Here is a 23,884-nt window from a genome sequence, read left to right on the forward strand (position 1 = left end):
TATGACCACAGGTGAGAGTGCTGCCAACATTTACACAGTGGTAAGCTACAGCAGTGGAAGACATATTGTTACAACCACAGCAGATGTTAATTGCTGCACAAACCAAATCCCAGAGGGAAACATGGCTTACAGGACATGCCCTTTTTTTCGTATTCTGAAAACGAGAAGAAAACGCACTGACTTCAGCAGCAAGAAGTCCATTAACACCTTTGAGATTTTTAAAATTAAAAGTAAATATTTTATTAACAAGAGTAACTAAAAACTTAAGCGCACAAGATTACAGTTGCAGAGTTATAATTAGTCTTACAAAACTTCCCCTGTACAGACTCTCTACTTGGTCAGACCCACAGCTAACCGCCTTCCATCCAACACCCCTTATAGATGTTTAACTATACAAATCCAGTAATATAACTCAAGGCAAACTGCTGTAGCATTAATAAAGGCATACTACATGACCTCTTAAATTCTCTCCTATTCTGCTGTGGAAATCCTCAACTTCAGAACCAGGCTGCTTTTTGCAGCCCAAGACTTTTCTGGCTTGACTGGATGGCTGATTCAAACAGCATCTTCTCTTAGCCGAGAGCTGTTTCCAGGAGATCTTCCTCACACAGCCAATAGCCCACAGCTACAGCTACCTTAAGCTTTCCACAGTAACTCTAAAATATCTTTTTCCCCCTTTCATCTCGGGTTCCATTGTTCTCACACCCCTTTGAAACTCAAATCCTTCTAAACGTAAAATCTTTCATGTGTCTATTTTGTCTCTGCTTTCAGGTTAAAAAAATGTAATATTTTCTGTTTAGCTATGGAACTCCTGCACGATTGAAACATGTTTCTTTCTACCTCTGACTTCCCTTTGATATTCACAGAATCTTAATGGCACAGAAGGAAGCCATTTGGCCCATCGTGTCTGCACCGGCTCTCCAAATGAACATTATGACCTCGTGCTAATGCCCTGCCTATTCCCCATTTCTATTCATATAATCATCTAATGCCCTCTTGAATGCTGCGATTGAACCTGCCTCCACCACACTTCCAGGCAGTGCATTCCAGACCCGAACCACTCGTTGTGTGAAAAACAATTTTCTCATGTCAGATTTGCTGCTTTTGCAAATCACTTAAAATCTATGCCCCCTTGTTCTTGATCCGTTTACAAGTGGGAACATTTCTCCCTGTCTGCTCTGTCCAGCCCAAAATGATTTTGAACATCTCTGTCAAATCTCCTTTTAGCCACCTTCTCTCCAAGGAGAACAGTCCCAACCTCTCCAATCTATCTTCGTAACTTAAGTTTCTCATCCCTAGATCTACTTTTGTAAACCTTTACTGCACTTTTTTTCATTCATTGGATGTGGGCTTTGCTGGCTGGGCCAGCATTTATTGCCTATCCGTAATTGCCCTTGAGTAGGTGGTGGTGAGCTGCCTTCTTGAACTGCTGCAGTCCATGTGGTGTAGGTACACCCACAGTGCTATTGGGAAGGTAATTCCCGGATTTTGACCCAGCGACAGTGAAGGAATGGTGATATATTTGCAAGTCAGCATGGTGAGTGACTTGGAGGGGAAACTTCCAGGTGGTGGTGTCCCCATCTATCTGCTGCCCTTGACCTTCTAGATGGCAGTGGTCGTGGGTTTGGAAGGTGCTGTGTGCTCGCCGACCTGTCAAAGGCCTATTAAGGCCCTTAAGAAACCAATTCATCTTATTAATGGACCTGCCCGTCCAACCTTAAGGTTGGCGGGCAAGCCGGGAGCCCAGGCGGGCTTGTGAGAAAACATGAAACCTCATCGACGGGCGGGATGAGGCTTTATGAGGGTTTTTAAATTTTAATGAAAGGTTGCAATAAAAGTTGTGGACATGTCCCAACTCGTGACAGTGTCACAAGAGGGAACATGGCAGGGAAAATTTTTGAACTCCTTCATTAAAAGTTTCAAAACGGAGCCGATCTCCCTGAGGCAGCATTTAGCCTCAGGGAGATCTGTGCATGCGCGCAAAAGAGCGCACTCCCGGCTGAGGGAACCCCACCCACACGGAGGGCTCAGCGCTTTCTGGCAGACTTAACCCGCCCATATAAAATGGCGGTGCACCCCCAACTGGGGGCGCCAATCGGGAGCCAAACCCAATCCTGCTCTTCCCCCCCCCCCACAACAGGGGCAAAATTTTTCCCTATTAATCTGTTGTGTGGCACTGTATCAAATGTCTTTTAAAAGTCCATGTACACCACATCAACAGCATTACCCTCATTGAACTTTTTGTTACCTCTTCAAAAAACTCCAGTGAGTTAGCTAACTTTCCCCTTTAGAAATCCATGCTGGCTCTTCGTTATCAACCCATATTTTTCCATGTGACTACTAATTCTATTCTGAATAATTGTTTCTAGATTCCTGCCCACCACTGAAGTTAAACTGACTGGTCTATAATGGCTGGGCTTATCCTTACAATATTTTTTGAACAAGGGCGTAATGTTTGCAATTCTCCAGTCCTCTGGCACCTCCCCTGAGTCTAGGGAAGATGAAAGATTATGGCCAGTGTCCCTGCAATTTCTGCTCTCTCTTTCTTGGATGCATCTCGTCCAGTCCCGGTGCAAACAAACTCTCAACTTATCTAAAAATACAAATGTTAGATTCCACCTGTTCAGTTGTACCTCAAACCTAACGCCTCTATCCTTTCATGTTTTAAACCCCCCCAGACAATCTGTTTTCTAGTAACTTTTCCCCAGTTTAATTAAGTCATTTACACATAGACACACAGCCTTCTTCACAGAATAACACACTACTCCCCAAAAATATTAAAACCATAACATCCATTCTCATAACATCAATGGAAGATATGCGAAAATAGGAGAAATACAAAATGCAGCCTGCTGATCAGGTCAGAAGTTAATTTGGAAAACATTGTCAGCACACAATTGAGTCTTCCAGCTCTGAAAGAGAAGGGAAACTGCGTGTGAAGTGCACAGCCTCCTCCCACTTCCCCTCTCTCCTTCCTAAAGTCACTGTACAGACAAATTTTCAGAGTGTCCAAGATAAATATGAGCGTTCCAGGGACTTAGGCTAAGCTTCATCAGAACAATGTAGAAAGCTTAATGGTTGGAATTGCGGGCACATAAAAATGGAGAATCATAAGGGACAAGAGAGGCAAAGTAGAAGCGTTTGGAAAGTCAATCACCTTATTCGCACTTGCTTTCCCCAATGTAGAGTGGAGTGAACCCAGACTATCAATGCCAGATTGGAGAAAGTGCATGTAAATTGCTCTCACATGGGAAACATGTCTGTTGCCCAAGGGGGTGATGACAATAATATAACTCCACTAGCAAGGTGAGAGAGAAGAGCCATGAAATTATAGATTCCCTAAGGCACGGGGTGGGAGGGTGAACAGCCAGCAGTCTTGGGCTGCATTGGTATGAACAGCATAGGCTGAAAGAGGGATGTGGCCCTGTAGGCAGAATTTAGGGAGCTAGGTAGGAAATTAGCAAGCAGGGCGTCAAAAGTAGTAATCTCCAAATTACTTCCCGTACCTTGTACAAGTGAGTATAAAAGTAGGAGGATAACGCAGATGAATGCGTAGCTGGAGAGATGGAGCAGGAGGGGAGGGCTTTATATTCTTGGGACATTAGGACTGGCTCTGGGGGAGATGGGGACTGATGGGTTGCACCTAAATGGAGCCGGAACTGAGTTCCTTGCAGGGCGATTGTCCAGTGCTATTTGGGGAAACTAACTTGGCTAGATGGCACTAGAATAAGGAATATTGTTATGACATGGCAGTTGATGTGTGCCAGGCAGACCAAACCCACAAGGCCACGCTATCACAACGGTTTTGCAATTTGTAGTTATTACAAGAGGATTTGTGCACTAAATTCAGAAGTAATGAGTCCACTAAAACCTTTAGAGATCTTAAAAAACTAAATTAAAACATTTATTGACAAAAGAAAAGATTTCAAACGCACACATAAGATTACAGTTACTTAATACTATAACAAATCCCAAAATTCCTAATTAACCTGACTCCCAAATACACACCCCTTTTAAGGCAACAGTCCAAAATAGATTTTAAATTTAAATAACAAACTAACAGGTTTACCATAACACCCACTCGACAGTGGAACTCCAAAGGTTTTCCTCCACCTTTGGTTGCTGGACATAGTAGACTTCTGCTAAAGTGGCTGGAGGCTTCCCCAAGGTTGTTTCACACAGCCCTCTTAAATCTTACATAGCCCCCACAATATAGCCTTTATATATGTTTCTCTCTCTTAAAACTGTAACTTCCATTGTTCTATGTGTCTTTGGGAATTTACTTTTCCCATAATATAAAAATCTTTCTTGTTACCAATATGGTCAGTATCTTTGGGAAAAATAAACACACTGCTTGGCCTTGCTTATCCTGTTAGTTGTAAAAATCCTGTCATCCCTTTGAACCCCAGACAACTCTTCATTTCATTTATCTAAAAATGCAAATTTCCTTCACAATTTATATGCTAAGACCTCATCCATGTTTGGCCATTAGCATTTCAAATGTCTTTTACCCCTAACTACTTCTGGTAATTTCAAGCTTGCTGTCTATCATACAGACAGACCCATCCACAAACCTACTTTACAATAAACCACAATAATATAATGAAAAACTATCTTAGTTTCATGACAATAGTAAGTTAATAGGTGAGGCCGGACTAAGTGAGCAAGTAATAAAGTCTAAATCAGGGTTACTGTGCATGTATGTGAATGCACGGAGTGTGATTGATAAGATTGGTGAGTTACAAGCGCAGATTGACATGTGGAAGTATGATGTAACTGTAACAGAGGCCTGGCTCAAAGAAGGGGCAGGACTGGGTGTTAAATATTCCTGGATACAAGGTGTTCAGGAAAGATAGGAAAGGAAGAAAATGGGGAGGAGTGGCAGCATTGATTAAGGAGAACATTGCAGTGCTGGAGAGAGAGGGTGTCCTATAGGGGTCAAGGGCAGAATCTATTTGGCTAAAGCAAAGGAACAAAAAAGGCGCAATTACATTGCTCAATGTAGTCTAAAGGATGCAGAGGAACAAATTGGCAAGGAATTATATTTATAATAGGGTGCTTTAACTGTCCGAATATAGACTGGGATTGTAGAGTGTAAAGGGCAGAGAACGGCAAGTGTTCCTAGAGTGTGTTGCAAAAATTTTCTACAGTAGTATGTCTCCAGTCCAACGAGAGGAACTTGGTTCTTGGGAATGAGGTGGGTCAAGTGGATCAAATATCAGTATAACATTTAGTGATCAGTGATCATTGTCCTAGGCCCAATTATCTTTCAGACGCTTCATCAATGACCTCCCCTCCATCATAAGGTCAGAAGTAGGGTATTCACTGATGATTTCACAATGTTCACCATTCATGACAACTCAGATACTGAAGCAGTCCATGTTCAAATGCAGCAAGACCTGGACAATATCCAGGCTTAGGCTGACAAGTGGTAAGTAACATTTGTGGCACACAAGTGCCAGATAATGACTCACTCCAATATGAGAGAATCCAACTGAATCCCCCACCATCAACATCCTGGGGGTTACCATTGACCAGAAGCTGAACTGGATTAGCCATATAAATACTGTGGCTACAAAAGCAGGTAAGAGGCTAGGAATTCTGCACCTAGAAATTTGGGGAATCTCCTGACTCCCCAAATTCTGTCCACCATCTACAAGGCACAAGTCAGGAGTGTAATGGAATACTCCCCATTTACCTGGATGAGTGCAGCTCCAAAAACATTCTAGAAGCTCGACACCATCCAGGACAAAGCTGCTCACTTGTTCAGCACCCCATCCACTACCTTAAACATTCACTCCCTCCACCGCGAACGCACAGTAGCAGCAGTGTGTACCAGCTACAAGATGCACTGCAGCAACTCACCGAGGCTCCTTTGACAGCACCTTCCAAACCCACAACCACTACCATCTAGAAGAACAAGGGCAGCAGATGCATGGGAACACCACTACCTTCAAGCCACACACCATCCTCACTTGAAAATATATCGTTCCTTCTTTGTCGCTGGGTCAAAATCCTGGAACTCCCTCCCTAACAGCACTGTGGGTGTACCTACAGCGCATGGACTGCAGCGGTTCAAGGAGGTAGCTCACCACCAACTTCTCGAGGGCAATTAGGGATGGGCAATAAATGCTGGCCCAGCCAGCAACACCCACATCCCATGAACAAATAAATTTTAAAAAAAGGTTTAGATTGGGCTAAGGAAAAGGACAAAGAACAATCCAGAGTAAGAATAATTCACTGGGAGAAAGTCAACTTCAATGTGGTAAGAATGGATCTGGATTAAATAAATCGGAATCAAAGGTTGGCAGGAAAAGCGGTAGCTGAACAATGGGCTACCTTCAAAGAAGAGGTAGTTTGGGCACAGTCAAGGTATATTCATTTGAAGGGACAAATCCGGAGCTCCCTGGATGACTAAAGATATGCAGATTAAGGTAAAGAAGAAAAAGTGTGCTTAAAGACAGATGTCAGGCGGATAATACAATGGAGAACCAGGCTGAATATAGAAAGTTCAGAGTGGAAGTGAAATAAGAATGGCAAAGAGGGAGCATCAAAAGAGACTGGCAGCCAACATAAAAGTGAATTCTAAAGTCTTCTATAGGCATATAAATCGTAAAAATGTGGTAAAAGGATGGGCAAAGCTGATTAGAGATCAAAAAGGGGATTTATGCATGGAGGCAGGAGGCATGACTGGGATATTAAATTAATACTTTGCATCTGCCTTTACCAAGGAAGAAGATGCAACCCAGAACATGGTGACAGAGGAGGTAATTAATGCACTAGAAGGGTTTAAAATTGATAAGGAGGAGGTTTTGGATAGCTGTCTGTACTTAAGGCACCGGGACTGGATGAGATGCGTCTAAGAGTACTAAGGGAAGGGAGAGTGGAAATTGCGGAGACACTGGCCATAATTTTTCAGTCTTCCTTAGACTCAGGTGTGGTTCCAGAAGACTGGAGATTTGTAAATGTTGCACCCTTGTCCAAAAAAGGGTGTAAAGATAAACCCAGCAACTATAGGCCTGTCAGTTTAACTTCGGTGGTGAGGAAACTCCTAGAAACAATAATTTGGGACAAATTAGTCACCACATGGACAAAGGTGGGTTAATTAAGGAAAGCCAGCACTGATTCGTTAAGGGGAAAATCGTGCTTAACTAACTTGCCGGAATTTTTTGAAGAGGTACCAGAGAGATTTGATGAGGGCAATGCTGTTGTTGTGGTCTACATAGATTTCCAAAAGGCATTTGATACAGTGCCACACAACAGACTTGTGAAAAAAGTTACAGTTCATGGAATAAAAGGGACAGTAACAATATGGATACAAAATTGGCAGAGTGACAGGAAACAGAATAGTGGTTATGGATGTTTTTCGGGCTGGAGGAAGGTTTGTAGTGGATTTCCCCAAGGGCCAGTATTGGAACCCTTGCTATTCCTTATATATATATTAATGACCTAGGCAGTGGTGTACTGTGCACCATTTCAAAACTTGTAAGTATTGTGAACTGTGAGGTTGGCGTAGAATTTCAAAAGGACATAGACAAGTTGGTGGAATGAGCGGACAAGTGGCAGAGGAAGTTCAATGCAGAGAAATGTGAAGTGATTCATTTTGGTAGGAAGAACATGGAGAGACAATATAAAATGAAGGATACAACTCTGAAGGGGCTGCACATGTGCATAAGTTATTGAAGGACAGGTTGAGAGCGCGGTTAATAAAACTTACTGTATCCTAGGCTTTATTAATAGGGGCATAGAGAGCAAGAGCAAGGAGGTTATGTTGAACTTGTATAAGACACTGGTTAGACCTCAGCTGGAGCATTGCATCCAGTTCTGGGTGCTGCACTTTAGGAAGGATGCGAAGGCATTGGAGAGAGTGCAGAAAAGATTTGCAAATATGGTTCCAGGAATGAGGAACTTCAGTTAAGAAGATAGATTGGAGAAATTGGGACTGCTTCCTTGGAGACGAGAAGGCTGAAAGGTATTCAAATTTTGAGGGATCTGGACAGAGTAAATGGGGAGAAACTGTCCCTGCTCATGAAAGATTGAGAACAAGAGGGCACTTAAAGTCATTGACAAAAGAAGCAAAAGTGACATGAAGAAAACTTTTTCATGCAGTTAGTGTTTGGGATCTAGAATGCACTGCCTGACAGTATGGTGGAGGCAGGTTCAATCGAGGCACTTGAAAGGGAATTAGACAGTTATCTGAAAAGGAAGAATGTGCAGGGTTACGGGGAGAATGGCACTAAGTGAATTGCTCATTCGGAGAGCTGGTGCAGACAGGCTGGATGACCACCTTCTGCACTGTAACAGTTCTGTGATTCTGTCATTATTGCATTAGCTTTTGGGGAATTTATTGCAGTCTGTAACTAAGGACAGTGTGCCTGAGCATTTACAAATTTGAGCCAGTTAGGGAGAGCCATCATGCATTGACAAGGATAGATCAAGACTAACAAACTTGACAATTCTTTTTCAGGAAGCAACTAAAGCAGTAGACCTGGGAAACTCTCTTGGTGTAGTTTATATAGATTTCCAGAAGGTATTTGATAAGATTTCACATAAGAGACTTGCTATAATCCAAGCTCCTGTAATTATAGGCAAATTTTGACCTGCTTAGGAGATTATTTAGACTTTAGAAGACAGAGAGCAGAGGTACTGGATATGTATAGTAAGTCCCTGTTTAACATTGTCCCATTTGGTAATGGTAAGTTAATTGGGCCTGTAACCACGTTGAGCTTCATGAGGTTCATTTTAATATCATTTCTTCCGTGACCAAATTGGCGCCACTTTGGAGCAGCCTCTCCCGCTCTCTAACTGTCTGACTTGCTGCATTTTGTCATGCTTGACCTCTAACTTGCGGCCTCTCACTGTGCCCAACCCCTGACTTTCGGCCTCTTGCCTTGCCCGACCTCTGACTTTCGGCCTCTTGCCTTGCCCGACCCCTGACTTTCGGCCTCTTGCCATGCCCGACCCCTGACTTTCGGCCTCTTACCTTGCCCGGCCTCTTGCCTTGCCCGACCCCTGAGTTTCAGCCTCTTGCCGTGCCTGACCCCTGACTTTCAGCCTCTTGCCGTGCCCGACCCCTGACTTTCGGCCTCTTGCCTTGCCCGACCTCTGACTTTTGGCCTCTTGTCTTGCCCGACCTCTTACTTTCGGCCTCTTGCCTTGCCCGACCCCTGACTTTTGGCCTCTTGCCATGCCCGACCCCTGACTTTCGGCCTCTTGCCTTGCCCGACCTCTGACTTGCGGCCTCTTGCCTTGCCCGACCTCTGACTTGCGGCCTCTTGCCTTGCCTAACCTCTGACTTTCAGCCTCTTGCCTTGCCCGACCTCTGACTTTCGGCCTCTTGCCTTGCCCGACCTCTGACTTTCGGCCTCTTACCTTGCCCGACCTCTGACTTTCGGCCTCTTGCCGTGCCCGACCTCTGACTTGCGGCCTCACGCCGTGCCCAATAAAACCTCTCACCGAACCTCCCAGTCCCTGACTGATCCTCTCACCACTTCCCTTTCCTGAATCTGCATTCCTGTTCAACATCCAGATCCTATCCGATGCCGGAGCTCCAGGATTGTGAAAGGGTAGGCCCCAATGGTGTAGAAGTGCTGAGCTGGGCTGTTATAATCCATTTCTTTTAAATGACTCGAAGCTGCTCCTGCTGCCTCTCACCAGTTATCTTCAGAGCCTTTGCTGAGGGTTCAGGAGATGGAAGCAGTGAGCAGGAGCATTTAAAAAAATAGGAAATATAACAGGACCAGGGCCGGGCCGGGGAGAGGCTGCAAGTCAGGGGGTCAGGGATGGGCAGTGTCCAGGAGGATCAGGGAGTGGGAGGTTCAGGAAGCAGGATTAGCAGTGAGCAGAAGGTACCGTAAGAAGAAAGTTACATTCTTCTTTTAAATTTTTAGGTTCATTTTATTTTAAAAGTTACTTGATTTGCCAATATAGCAATTTAGCAACGTAAAGTATTTCAACTTAATAGGCTAAAATGTTTTACAGGCTATAATGTTTTAATTTTTTTTTCTGATAAAGAAGATTCTGCAGAAACTAACTCCAGTTTTAATATTGATTCCTGTGGGAACCTATTTTTCACTGAAAGTTGTGATTTTCAGGAACCCAACCACAACTTTCAGTGAGGACTCGCTGATTCAAATTGGAAGGAAGTGACTGGTGGTGTACTACGTTTATCAATAACTTAGAAAACAAAAAGATTGTCAAGGCTTTACATTGTTTCCAGCTTTGTAGTCATTAGCATGAAGTGCCTTTTATCACTGCATTCTTCTGTGTTTACTTTGCAGCAGATCACTTACTGAGATCTTCCTCTGCAAACCGATCTCCAGCTTCCTTACAGCGAGTTCAGACCATTGACCCTGCAAAGTCCATGTCGGGTGAGTGGAGTCAGAGTTTCAAATGGGTTTTCTGTCTGATTGGCTCATGCACATGGCTAAAGACCTTTGGAATTGGGAAAATCAAGAGTTAGGGTCCCCCAGATTAGTGCAAAGATACTACTGGAGTTTAACCAATTGTAAACACAGGGTTTATGGCACAGATCACTAGTACATTATCTCTCTTGGTTCTGTCAATGAATCAAGCTGGTTGGTCAATTACCAACAGTTCTTGGAGTACTGTGAACCAGCCTGAATTTACTGACTTGATTTTGAATTTCCGCCATCAGTCATGCCGTTGTGGAGTAACCTGAACATCAAAAAAAAATCACTGTGTCTACTTGCTACTACAAGTTGGTGGTTAGGTAGCTGTATGACAGAAATAGCAGAAGCTTCTTGCAATCAGCCTGGTCAGTAGTACCGTGGCCCAAAGCGAATTGCTCCACCATCCATCATTAATGTGTTCAATCCTCCTACAGGAATCAATTGATGGGAATGAAAATGTCCAATCTTTGTTTTCGAACCACCCTAGGAGTTTGGTATTCCGGGTAACAAAAAAGGAGCCAACCTTTTATCTCAAGGAAGCTGTTGCACAAAGGGTGAAAATTATGCTACGGTTGTATAGGACTCTGCATTCAGTTCTGTGCACCACACATTAGGAAGGATATATTGGAATGGAAGCAGTGTGGATTTAGCAGAATGGTACTGTGGTTTAGTGGGTTAAGTTATCATGACTTGTTTCATAAACCTAGTTTGTATTCCCTTGAGTATAGAAGGTTGACCCAGGTGTTTAAAATGACTTTGGCTCCGATAGGATAGATAGAGGCAAAGTGGAAACAAGTGTTTATAATTTTTGTATATAATTATTCACTCCAGAGATTTGGGCCTTGTTGGCAAGGATTTTTTTTATTCTTTCATGGGATGTAGGTGTCGATGGCCATGCTAGCATTTATTGCCCATCCTGATTGCCCTTGAGAAGGTGGTGGTGAGCTGCCTTCTTGAACCACCACAGTCCATATGGTGGATTTATTGCTTTTTATTTCTAATTTCCCTTGAGAAAGTGGTGGTGAATCACCTTGAATAAAATGAGTGACTTGTTCGGCCATTTCAGAGGACAGGTAAGAGCCAACCACATTGTTGTGGGTCTGGAGTCACACACAGGCCAGAGCAAGTAAAGATAGCAAATTTTCTTTCCTAAAGGACATTCGTGATCTGGATGTGTTTTTACGACAACCTGGTTGTTTCATAGTCAACCATTACTGATACAAGTTTTTTCCAAATTCCCAATTTATTTAATTAACTGAATTTAAACTCCTCAGCTGCCATGGTGGGATTTGAAGTTGGGTTACCTGATAACTAGAACAGAACCGCTATGTTACCATTGCCCCTGTAAATTAGAGCTAAGTCCTTCCGGAATGAAATCAGGAACCACGTTTTCACACAGGGCAGTGTGAACTTCCACAATTGGTATCTGTTTATCATATTATACAGTCTGTAATTTCTACTGATTTAGTAACAACCACCTGAGAATAATACAAAAAAGTACTTCACCAATTGTAAAGATGGAAGAAGCAAGAATATTACAGCTGTACTTGAAATGAGACTTGTGGATTAAAAGTTGTCATCAATAAAACCAAAGTAATCACTTGTCAGGATGTGGAAACCCATTGCAGGTTGGGGTACTGAATGCTTACTGTACAGTCTGTTGAGCAAAAAGTTTTGACTGCAGTAATAAGTATGAAGATTGCTTTCTTAATGTTGTGTTTATCCTTTGTGAAAGTATGCAATCCACTTGCAGCTAGATTGATGCATCCCTGAATCACAACAAATAGTTGACTTTATGAACCATGTGGCAAGTGGTTTATTAGTGCCTAGCACACATGGCAGGATACATACAAGCCTCATTTTTAACCCTGGATCTTCAGTGAGAGGGAGAAAATGGAATGGGTTATAATTGATGCAACAGCTGTTAAAATTTAATTCCAATAAGACAGTGGAGTTTAGTGGCTGCTTAGCTCTGTAAATAGCGTACTTGGTTTCATTGTCACCAACTTACTGATCAGATCTACAGTAAAACATGGAACCATGTAGAAATATAACGCTTTAGTATCAATGCTGATCGACATCATCAAAGCATATCACGAAAAAGGAAGCTAATCAGCCCATCGTATCTATCCAATTAGTTCCTAGCCCATAATCTTGCAGATTTTTTTCTTTTAAGTGTTTATCCAATTCCCTTTTGAAAATTAATCTGCTTCTACTATCCTTTCAAGCAGTGCATTCCAGATCCTTCAACCCTGGTATTTGGTAAATGTCTTCTGCACCCTATCCAGATTTTGACACCTTTCTAAAGTGTGGTGCCCAGAATTGGACACACTACTGCAGCTGAGTTCTGAACTGTGATTTGTGAAGGTTTTGCCATCATTACTTGGTTTTGGATCCTGTGCCTCTATTTATAAAGCCACAAGGTTTCCCATGTGCTTTTTAAACAGTGTTATCAATTTGCCCTGCTGCTCTTTAAAACATTTTTGTTTTAATTCTTTCATGGGGTGCGGCTGTCACTGGCAAGGCCAGCATTTGTTGTCCATCCCTAATTTCCCTTGAACGGAGTGGATAGATCAGCCTTTTCAGAGGGTAGTTAAGAGTCAATCACATTGCTATGGATCTGGAGTCACATGTAGGCCAGACTGGGTAACGTTAACAGATTTCCTTCCCTAAAGAACATGAGAGACAGAAACATAGAAAATAGAAACAGGAGTAGGTCATTCGGCCCTTTGAGCTTCCTCAGTTATTCAGTATGATCATGGCTGATCCTCTATCTCAACGCCATACTCCTGCTCTCTCCCCATACCCCTTGACACCTTTAGGGTCTAGAAGTCTTATCTATTTCCTTTTTAACTATATTCAGTGACTTGGCCTCCACAGCCTTCTGTGGTGGAGAATTCTGTAGGTTTACCAGCCTCTGAGTGAAGAGGTTTCTCCTCATCTCAGTCCTAAATGATCTCCCTGTACCCTGAGACTGTGACCCCTTGTTCTGGACCCCACAGTCAGAGGAAATACCATCCCTGCATCCAGTGCCCTGGATATCCAGCTCATTCTTCTAAATTCCAGTGAAAACAGGCCGAGTCAACCCAATCACTCCTCTTACGACAATCCTGCCATCCCGGGAATCGGTCTGGTGAACCTTCGCTGCATTCCCTCTATGGCAAGTGTATCCTTTCTTAGGTAAGGAGACCAAAACTGCACACAATACTCCAGGTGTGGTCTCACCAAGGCCCTGTACAGCTGCAGTAAGACATCCCTGCTCCTGTACTCAAATCTTCTCGTACTGAAGGCCAACATCCCGCGCATCCGCCCTCACACCTTCCTCTCCCTCCCAGAAACATGATAGGGTCCCCCTTGTCCTCACTTATCACCCCACCAGCCTCCGCATTCAAAGGATCATCCTCCGCCATTTCCGCCAACTCCAGCATGATGCCACCACCAAACACATCTTCGCTTCACCCCCCCCGGTGGCATTCCGCAGGGATCGTTCCCTCCGGGACACCTCAACCCCTTCCCACGGCACCTTCCCATGCAACCGCAGAAGGTGTAACACCTGCCCCTTTACTTCCCCTCTCCTCACCATCCAAGGGCCCAAACACTCCTTTCAAGTGAAGCAGCATTTCACTTGCACTTCCCTCAATTTAGTCTACTGCATTCGTTGCTCCCAATGCGGTTTCCTCTACATTGGAGAGACCAAACGCAGACTGGGTGACCGCTTTGCAGAACACCTTCGGTCTGTCCGCAAGCATTACCCAGACCTCCCTGTCGCTTGCCATTTCAACACACCACCCTGCTCTCATGCCCACATGTCCGTCCTTGGCTTGCTACATTGTTCCAGTGAAGCTCAACGCAAACTGGAGGAACAGCACCTCATCTTCCGACCAGGCACTTTACAGCCTTCCGGTCTGGATATTGAGTTCAACAATTTTAGATCATGAACTCTCTCCTCCATCCCCACCCCCTTTCCGATTGACCCCCACTTTTTTTTCCAATAATTTATATAGATTTTTCTTTTCCCACCTATTTCCATTATTTTTAAATATATTTCCATCCATTGTTTTATCTCTACCTTTTAGCCTTTTTTGATTCCTTCACCCCACCCCACCCCCACTAGGGCTATCTGTACCTTGCTTGTCCTGCTTTCTACCCTTAATTAGCACATTCCTTAGATAATATCACCACCTTCAACACCTCTTTGACCTTTTGTCTGTGACATCTTTTGGTTATCTCCACCTATCATTGGCCCTTTATCCAGCTCTACTTGTGTGCCCCCACCCCTCCCCGCCGTTCCTTTAAACCAGCTTATATTTCACCTTTCTTCTGTTTTTACTTAGTTCTGTTGATGGGTCATTCGGACTTGAAACGTTAACTGTGTTCCTCTCCACAGATGCTGCCAGACCTGCTGAGTTTTTCCAGGTATTTTTGTTTTTGTTTTGGATTTCCAGCATCCGCTGTTTTTTGCTTTTATCTTAATGATTTCCCGACTGCTTGTGATGATTTTATAGTGAAATAAACATTCATTAAAAGAATAAAAGAAAATAATAAAAGACAGTTACATTTAAACACAAGAATAGCTTCACACAGTAAGCCGTACTTTAAAACAATTCCACAGGTCTTAACTTCCCTCAGAGCTAACCTTTCCCTTTTCTGTTCAAATATCCTTATAGATTTTAACGTCCATAGAATTGCAGTAATTTTTAACCACACAGTGCCTTTTTCCCTTGGGATGTCCTCTAAGGCTGACAGCAACTGGGTCTTCAGGTCTTGCCTTGTTCACACTGCCTTCTGGGAGATCTGACCAGCTACCCCCTCATAGGCTTCAGTATTTCCTTAAATGTAAAAACAAAATTTCCTTAAATGTGTTCCTTCCCTTTGATCTCTCTATTGTTTCAACCAGTGTCTTCAGAAATGCTCTCTTCCCAGAATTGGTTAAATTGCTCTTTACTTTAGCCCTTAGGCTGGTAAAAACAAAATTATCCTATGCTTACCTCACTTCCTTACACATTTTTGCAACAAGCATATATCCCCCTTTGAACTAAAACAACTCAATTCAAAATATTCCTGTTGTTGTTTTATGTTAAACTCTGATTGAAGTTAATCTTGGTTCATTAACATATCTAAACCACTTCTTACCATTGACTTTAGACCCTTGCCGTCACTCCAGCTCTTAATCCAATTGCAGCCTCACTTCCAGTACATAAGAAAATATGCCAGGGTGATTAACAGAAGAAAAATATTACAATTTCTTGTATTCTTGACACTGCCATTCTGTTTTTCCGACCAAAGTGGATAACTTCACACTTATCCACATTATGCTGTATCTGCCATGTATTTGCCCACTCACTCAACTTGTCTAAATCGTCTAGAAGCCTCTTAACATCCTCCTCACCACTCACATTCCCACTAAGTTTCGTGCTGTCAGCAAACTTGGAAATATTACATTTGTTTCCTCACCAAATCATTAATATATATTGTGAATAGCTGGAGCCCAAGCACTGATCCCCGTGGTGCCCCACAAGCCATTGCCTGCCACTCTGAAAAAGATCCATTTATTCCTACTCTCTGTTTCCTGAGTGCTAACCAATTCTCAGTTCATACCAATATATTACCCCCAATCCCAAGTGCTTTAATTTTGCACGCTAACCTCTTATGTGGGACTTTATCAAAAGCTTTCTGTAAATCCAAATACACCATAGATGTTATCTACATGGATTTCAGTAAGGCCTTTGACAAGGTCTCTCATGGCAGACTGGTACAGAAGGTAGAGTCGCACGGGATCAGAGGTGAGCTGGCAAGATGGATACAGAATTGGCTTGGTCATAGAAGACAGAGGGTAGCAGTGGAAGGGTGCTTTTCTGAATGGAGAGCTGTGACTAGTGGAGTTCCGCAGGGATCATTGCTGGGACCTTGGCTGTTTGTGGTATATGTAAATGATTTGGAGGAAAATGTAACTGGGCTAATTAGTAAGTTTGCAGACGACACTAAGGTTGGAGGAGTTGCAGATAGTGAAGAGGATTGTCAAAGGATACAACGGGATATAGATCGGTTGGAGACTTGGGCGGAGAAATGGCAGATGGAGTTTAATCCGGACAAATGCGAGGTAATGCATTTTGGAAGGTCTAATACAGGTAGGAATTATACAGTAAATGGCAGAACCCTTAGTGCATCGACGGGCAGAGGGATCTGGGTGTACAGGTCCACAGGTCACTGAAAGTGGCAACGCAGGCGGATAAGGTAGTCAGGAAGGCATATGGCATGCTTGCCTTCATCGGCAGGGGTATTTGAGTATAAAAGCTGGGAAGTCATGCTGCAGCTGTATAGAACCTTGGTTAGGCCACACTTGGAATATTGTGTGCAATTCTGGTCGCCACATTACCAGAAGGATAAGGAGGTGCTGGAGAGGGTGCAGAGGAGGTTTACCAGGATGCTGCCTGGTCTGGAGGTTATTAGCTATGAGGAGAGGTTGGAGAAACTCGGATTGTTCTCACTAGAGCGATGGAGATTGAGGGGCGACTTGATAGAAGTTTACAAAATTATGAGTGGCATGGACATAGTAGATAGAAGCTTTTTCCCAGGGTGGAAGAGTCAATTACTAGGGGACATAGATTTAAGGTGAGAGGATAAAACTATAGAGGAGATGTGCGGGGCAAGGTTTTTACGCAGAGGGTAGTGAGTGTCTTGGAATTCGCTGCCAGAGGAGGTGGTGGAAGCAGGTACGATAGTGCTGTTTAAGAGGCAGCCTGACAAATACATGAATAGGAGGGAATAAAGGGATACGGACCCCGGAATTGCAAAATGTTTTAGTTTGACAGGCAATATGATCAGCGCAGGCTTGGAGGGCTGAAGGGCCTGTTCCTGTGCTGTACTTTTCTTTGTTCTTCTTATATCCACTGGTTCTCCCTTATCTATTCTGCTAGTTTTGTCCTCAAAAAAACTCCAGTTGGTTTGTCAAACATGATTTCCCTTCATAAATCCATGTTGACTTTGTCTAATCCGGTTGAAATTTTCTAAGTGTCCTGTTATCACATCCTTCATAATACACTCTAGCATTTTCCCTGCTACTGATATTTGGCTAATCGGTCTTAGTTACCTTATTTTTTCCCTCCCTCCTTTTTGAAATAGTGGAGTTACATTTGCCACCCTCCAATCTGCATCAAGGAGCCCTAGCAAAACGAGTCCATGGGAATCGGGGGGAAAACTCTCTCGCTGGTTGGAATCATACCTAGCATAAAGGACGATGGTTGTAATTGTTGGAGGTTAATCATCTCAGTTCCAGGACATCACTGCAGGAGTTCCTCAGGGTAGTGTCCTAGGCCCAACCATCTTCAGCTGCTTCATCAATGACCTTCCTTCCATCATAAGGTCAGAAGTGGCGATGTTCGCTGATGATTGCACAATGTTCAGCACCATTTGCGACTCCTCAGATACTGAAGCAGTCCAAGTCCAAATGCTGCAAGACCTGGACAATATCCAGGTTTGGGCTGACAAGTGGCAAGTAACATTCACGCCACACAAGTGCCAGACAATGACTATTAACAACAAGAGAGATCTAACCATCGCCCTTGACATTCAATGGGATTACCATCAATGAATCCCCACTATCAACATCCTGGGGGTTACCATTGACCAGAAACTAAACTGGACTAGCAATATAAACACTGTGGCTACAAGAGAAGGTCAGAGGCTAGGATGGAATACTCCCTACTTGCCTGGATGAGTTGTTTAGCATTATTTGTGCACAACAGGAGGTGGTCAGTGGTTTGGGTGGGAGGTTGGGGGGGAGGGGTGTTGTCAGGATTGGGGGGTTCGAGTGATCAACGGGAGGTGGGGTCGGGTGTTCGGTTGGGGAGGGTAGTTTGGGGGGTGGGGTAGTCGGAACGGGATCGTCCGGGGAGATGGGGAGGGCGGTCAGGGGGGTAGTCAGTCGAGGAGTGGGGGATTTAGGGGGTAGTCGGAGGTCCCATGGTAGGGGTTTGGAGGGGAAGTCACCCAGAAGTTAGAAGTGGTTTTGCTCCTAACTTTCCCTGGGTCATTATTAGTGAAAGACAGTTGGAACTGTTCAAAGTTTGTAATTTAAATTGCAGTATCGGGTGGTTCCCATTGCAGGGCAACTGCCCAACGCAAGTTTGAACTTCCCGGGCAGTTGTGGTGTAGTCCTTACCTGGGAACTTCCGGGACGGGCCAGCGGGAGGTGGGGAGGGGGCAGTGGTCACTCGGTTACGATGCCCCAGAGCTCGGAAGCTATGGGTGACAGAATATTTCAATTAACTTTCAAGCCATGCGAAGCATTTTCACATTTGCATTTAATACTCTAATTTCAGACTTTAAGGGATCCAGGTTATTTTTAACATGATCACTTCAATATTGAAAATTTATCAGAGATTGGAACACTGAGCATCCCTGGGCTTCAAGCATATAACCTCAGTTCCTCCACACATAGTGAACCCAACACATATGAAACTATTCTGGAGCTTGGAAGGAACTGTTAGCAGAATTGGAGGGTTAATGCTAGCTTTTCAACAACATCATCATAGTGATGAAGAAATCAACAAATATAAATTGAAGGAATTTGCTTCATCTCTAACACTGGCTCGTCGTATGGTAGTACTGAAGTGACACATGGTAGCGCCAGTGGTATTATAAATTTAGATTACCTTTCTCTCAGGATTGGCAGTGGGAATGAGGAGGTGTCGAATTGTGGTGGGAAGATTGCCACAAAGGATCTATGGTTAATGAGGCATCATGCTGCTATCTAACAATATTTGTCAAGAAATTATTGTGAACTTAGATAAATATTGTTGAGTGCAACACAGAGCCATGTTTCACTCCTACTTTGAAGCATGATTCCTGAGGCCTCATGTTGATTAAGATAATAGCTGACCATCTCCCACTGCCATCCAAATTGAGAGAAATGATATACTTCTTAAAAATGCAGACTGGTTGATCGGTTTGCAGAACACCTTCTCTCAGTCCACAAGCATGACCCAGACCTTCCTGTTGCTTGCCATTTCAACACCCACCCTGCTCTCAGGCCCACATATCTGTCCTTGGCCTGTTGCAATGTTCCAGTGAAGCCCAACACAAACTGGAGGAACAGCACCTCACCTTCTGATTTGGCATTTTACAGCCTTCCGGACTTAACATTGAGTTTAACAAGTTCAGACCATGAACTGTCTCCTCCATCTCTACCCCTTTTATAATCTCACTTTTTAAAAAAAAGTATATTTATTTTTCCATTTTTTTGTCCTTTTCCCCCCAACAGACTCCTCCCTAACACACACACGACCATCTGTCACTTGTTTCTATGCTTAGCTTTCACAGATCCTTGTTCTGTTATCTTACCTGTATGTCACTATCAGCGCATTCTTTAGTCTTTAACACAGCCATTAACACTCCCTTTGTCCTGTGTCCATGACATCTTTGTCAATCTCTCCTAAGCTCCCACCTATCCCTGACCTTCTATTTTGCTCCATCTACTCCAGCCCCTCTTAAACAGTATTTCTACATCTCTTCAGCTCATACGGACCCGAAACCTTTCTCTCACCACAGATGCTGCCAGACCTGCTGAGCTTTTCCAGCATTTTCTGTTTTTATTTATGATGAAGCTCAGCATGTTTTCAGAAGCGACAAGTGGTTCATTCACCTGGCTTCTCTTATCCAGCGTCACAGATGCCAGGCTTCAGCCAATTTGATTCACTCCACATTATATTAAGAAATGGCTGAACTCATTGGATACAGCAAAGGCCATGGACCCCGACAACATCTTGCATGTAGCACTGAAGATGTATTCTCCAGAATTAGCCATGCCTCTAAGCTATTTCAGCATCTACCCGACAAAGTAGAAAATTGCCCAGGTATGTCAAGTCAACAAATAGCAGTACAAATCTAATCCAGCCAATTACCGTTCTCATAAGTGTACTCTCAATCATCATCAGAATGATGGAAGGTGTTGTCCACAGTGCTATCAAATGGCACTTACTCACCAATAGCCTGCTCATCGATGCTTGGCACCACCAGGACTACTCAGCCCCTGACCTCATTACAGCCGTGGCCCAAACAGGGACAAAAGGGCTGAATTCCAGAGGTGAGTACGACGACCTTTTTGTTTACTCCTTGGGATTTTATCCATCGCTGGCAATGCCAGCATTTATTCTCCATCCTTAATTGCCCTCGAGGCAACCTTTGAATGAGTGTAACATCTTTTTTTCCTCTAGACTTCACTATTTCAATGCATTTCTGGCCAGTCTCCAATGTTCTACTCCCCATAAACTTAGAAGCCATCCAAACTCGCTGCCTGTGTTGTAACTTGCATCAGGTCCTGTTGACTTATCACCCCTGTGCTCGCTGATCTACATTGGCTCCCAGTTAAGCAACATCTCAATAAATTGTCACCCTTATTTTCAAAACTCTCCAGGGCCTCACCTCTCTCTATCCCTGTAACCTCCTCCAACCTCATAACCCTTCAAGATATCTGTGCTTCTCTAATTCTGGCCTCTTGGGCATCCCTGATATTAATTGCTCCACTATTAGTGGGCGTGTCTTCAGTTGCCTTGGCCTTAAGATTTGAAATTCACTCCATAAACCCCTCCACCCTTCTACCTCGCCTTCCTGCTTTAAGATGCTCCTTAAAACCTACCTCTTTGATCAAGTTTTTGGTCAGGTGACTAATATCTCCTTGTGGCTTGGTGCCATATTGTTTTATAATGTTCCTGTGAAGTGCTTTGGGATGTTTTATTATGTTGAAGGTGTTATATAAATGTAAGTTGTAGTAGTGGCAATGAGTTCCATATTCTAACCCAAAAACAAAATACTGGATGCTGGAAATCTGAAATAAAAACAGAAAATGCTGGAAATGCTCAACTAGTCTGGCAGCATCTGTGGAGAGAAAAAGTTAACGTTTCAGGTTGAAGACTTTCATCAGATGAAAGGCTTTCTGGCAAGATGAAATGGTAACTCAGGATGGATACCTTCACCCTGCCTAAAGGTGAAGATTAGAATCTAACAAAAAATTCTTCAGACAGAAAACTAAAATCCTAGTGGCAATTATTAAAAAATGGCTGAAAGCATGTTAGGGTATGATTACCCTCTGATGTTCTCAGAGCCTGAAACATATAACCAGGGGAAAAATGAAGTGGCTTTGTGGAGGTAGGTTACGTCCCTACCAAAGAGAAAACAAGGTATGGTCCTGGCATTGTCACTTCCTACAAGAAGTAAAATCATAAGTAAAGCATTTTGTCTGCTGGATGCCTGTCAGTTTTTTCGTGATGAAGGCTTGGATCTTCTGTTAGAGGCAGAATAAGGATTTAGCAGATATGGCTATTGCAGCAGAAGACAAAATTGGAAGAAAAATAATGAGCAAATGAATCCCATGAATGCCCAGGAACAGGTAATAGATGCCTTAGGTTATGATCCAAAGTATCATTAAGTGCCCAAAACAAAGAGGCAGGGACCCCAAAATAAAATGTGATGTACAAAATTCTGAGGAAATGGTTGAAGATAATGATGAACCCAAACAAATTACACTGGTCATAAAGAGTTTTAGCCCTTTAATGAATGTGTTGTTCCCAGACCTCTCTAATTGTACAGTGCAGGACAATTTTTCATTCTTTCACAGGATGTGGGCATCTCTGGCTAGGCCAGCATTTTTATTGCCCTTGAGAAGGTGGTAGTGAGGCGTATTCTTGAACCACTGCAGTCCATGTGATGTAGGTAAACCCACAGTGCTGTTAGGAAAGATGTTCCAGGAATTTGACTCAGCCACAGTAAAGGAACAGCAATGTAGTCCCAAGTCAGGATGATGTGTGGATTGGAGGGAACTTGTAGGTGATGGTGTTCCCATTCATTTGCTGCCCTTGTCCTTCTAGATGTTAGAGGCCGCAGGTTTGGCAAGTGCAGTGGAAGGTGCTTTGGTGAGTTGCTGTAGTTCATCTTGTAGACAGTACACACTGCTGCCACTGTGTGTCGGTGGTGGAGGGAGTGAATGTTTGTGAATGGGGTGCCAATTGAGTGGGCTGCTTTGTCCTGGATGGTGTTGAGCTTGTTGATTGAGCTGCACTCATCCAGGTAAGAGGGGAGTATTCCATCACACTCCTAACTTGTGCCTTGTAGATGGTGGACAGGCTCTGGGGAGTCAGGAGGTGAGTTACTCGCTGCAGAATTCCCAGCCTCTACCTGCTATTGTAGCCACAATATTTATATAGCTAGTCCTGTTCAGTTTCTGGTCAATGGTAACCCCCAGGACGTTGATAATGGGGGATTCAGTGATGGTAATGCCATTGAACATCAAGGGGCGATGGTTGGATTCTCTCTTGCTGGAGATGTTCATTGCCTGGCACTTGTGTGGTACGAATGTTATTTACCGCTTATCAGCCCAAGCCTGTATTTTGTCCTGGTCTTGCTGTATTTGGACATGGGTTGCTTCAGTATCTGAGTCATCGCGAATGGTGCTGAATATTGTGCAATCATCAGCGAACATCCCCACTTTTGACCTTATGATAGAAGGAAGGTCATTGATGAAGCAGCTGAACATGCTTGGGCCTAGGACACTAATCTGAGGAACTCCTGCAGTGATGTCCTGGGACTGAGATGATTGATGTTCAACAACCTTTGTGCTATGTATGACTCCAACCAGTGGAGAGTTTCCTCCGCCTGATTCCCATTGACTCCAGTTTTGCTAGAGCTTCTTGAGGCCACGCTCAGTCAAATGCTGCCTTGATGTCAAGGGCAGTCACTCTCACCTCACCTCTGGAGTTCAGTTCTTTTGTCCATGTTTGGATTAAGGCTGTGATAAGGTCAGGAGCTGAATGGCTCTGGCAGAACCCAAACCGAGCATCAGTGAGCAGGTTGTTTCTTAGTAACTGCTGCTTGATAGCACTATCAAAGACAACTTCCATCACTGCTGACGGCTGAGAGTAGACTGATGGGGCAGTAATTGGCTCGGTTGGATTTGTCCTGCTCTTTGTGGACAGGTCATATTTGGGCAAATTTCCACAAAGTTGCCAGTGTTGTAGTTGTACTGGAACAGTTTGACTAAGGGTACGGCAAGTTCTGGAGCACAAGTCTTCAGCACTGTTGCAGGAATGTTGTCAGGGCCCATAACCTTTGCAGTATTCACTGCTTTCAGCCACCTCTTGACAGCATGTGGAGTGAATCAAATTGGCTGAAGACTGGCATCTGTGATGCTGGGGACTTGAGGAGGAGAACGAGATCAATCATCCACCCGGTACTTCTGGCTGAAGATAGTTGCAAATGCTTCAGCCTTTTCTTTTGCACTGATGTGCTGGGTTCCTGCATCATTGAGGATGGGGATATTTGTGGAGCTGCTTCCTCCAGTTAGTTGTTCAATTGTCCACCACTATTCACAACTGGATGTGGCAGAACTGCAGAGCTTAGATCTGATCAGTTGGTTGTGGGATTGCTTAGCTCAGTCTATTGCATGCTGCTTATGCTGTTTGACATGCAAGTAGTCCTGT

General features: G+C 43.7%; 1 protein-coding gene across 10 annotated transcripts in view; it reads left to right on the top strand.

The window, feature by feature from the left end:
* specc1la (sperm antigen with calponin homology and coiled-coil domains 1-like a) overlaps nucleotides 1-23,884 on the top strand; it is a 376,439-nt gene that overhangs the window by 198,269 nt on the left and 154,286 nt on the right. For 8 of the 10 annotated variants that reach the window (XM_078553774.1, XM_078553773.1, XM_078553769.1 and 5 more), the window contains one exon: nucleotides 10,281-10,370. In XM_078553774.1, coding sequence (XP_078409900.1) covers nucleotides 10,281-10,370 — 90 coding nt within the window. The remainder of the gene's footprint in view (nucleotides 1-10,280; nucleotides 10,371-23,884) is intronic. The other 2 variants (XM_078553777.1, XM_078553779.1) reach the window with 1 other exon arrangement.

Source organism: Cetorhinus maximus, chromosome 12, assembly GCF_964194155.1.
Source record: "Cetorhinus maximus chromosome 12, sCetMax3.hap1.1, whole genome shotgun sequence".
NCBI classification, from domain to species: domain Eukaryota; kingdom Metazoa; phylum Chordata; class Chondrichthyes; order Lamniformes; family Cetorhinidae; genus Cetorhinus; species Cetorhinus maximus.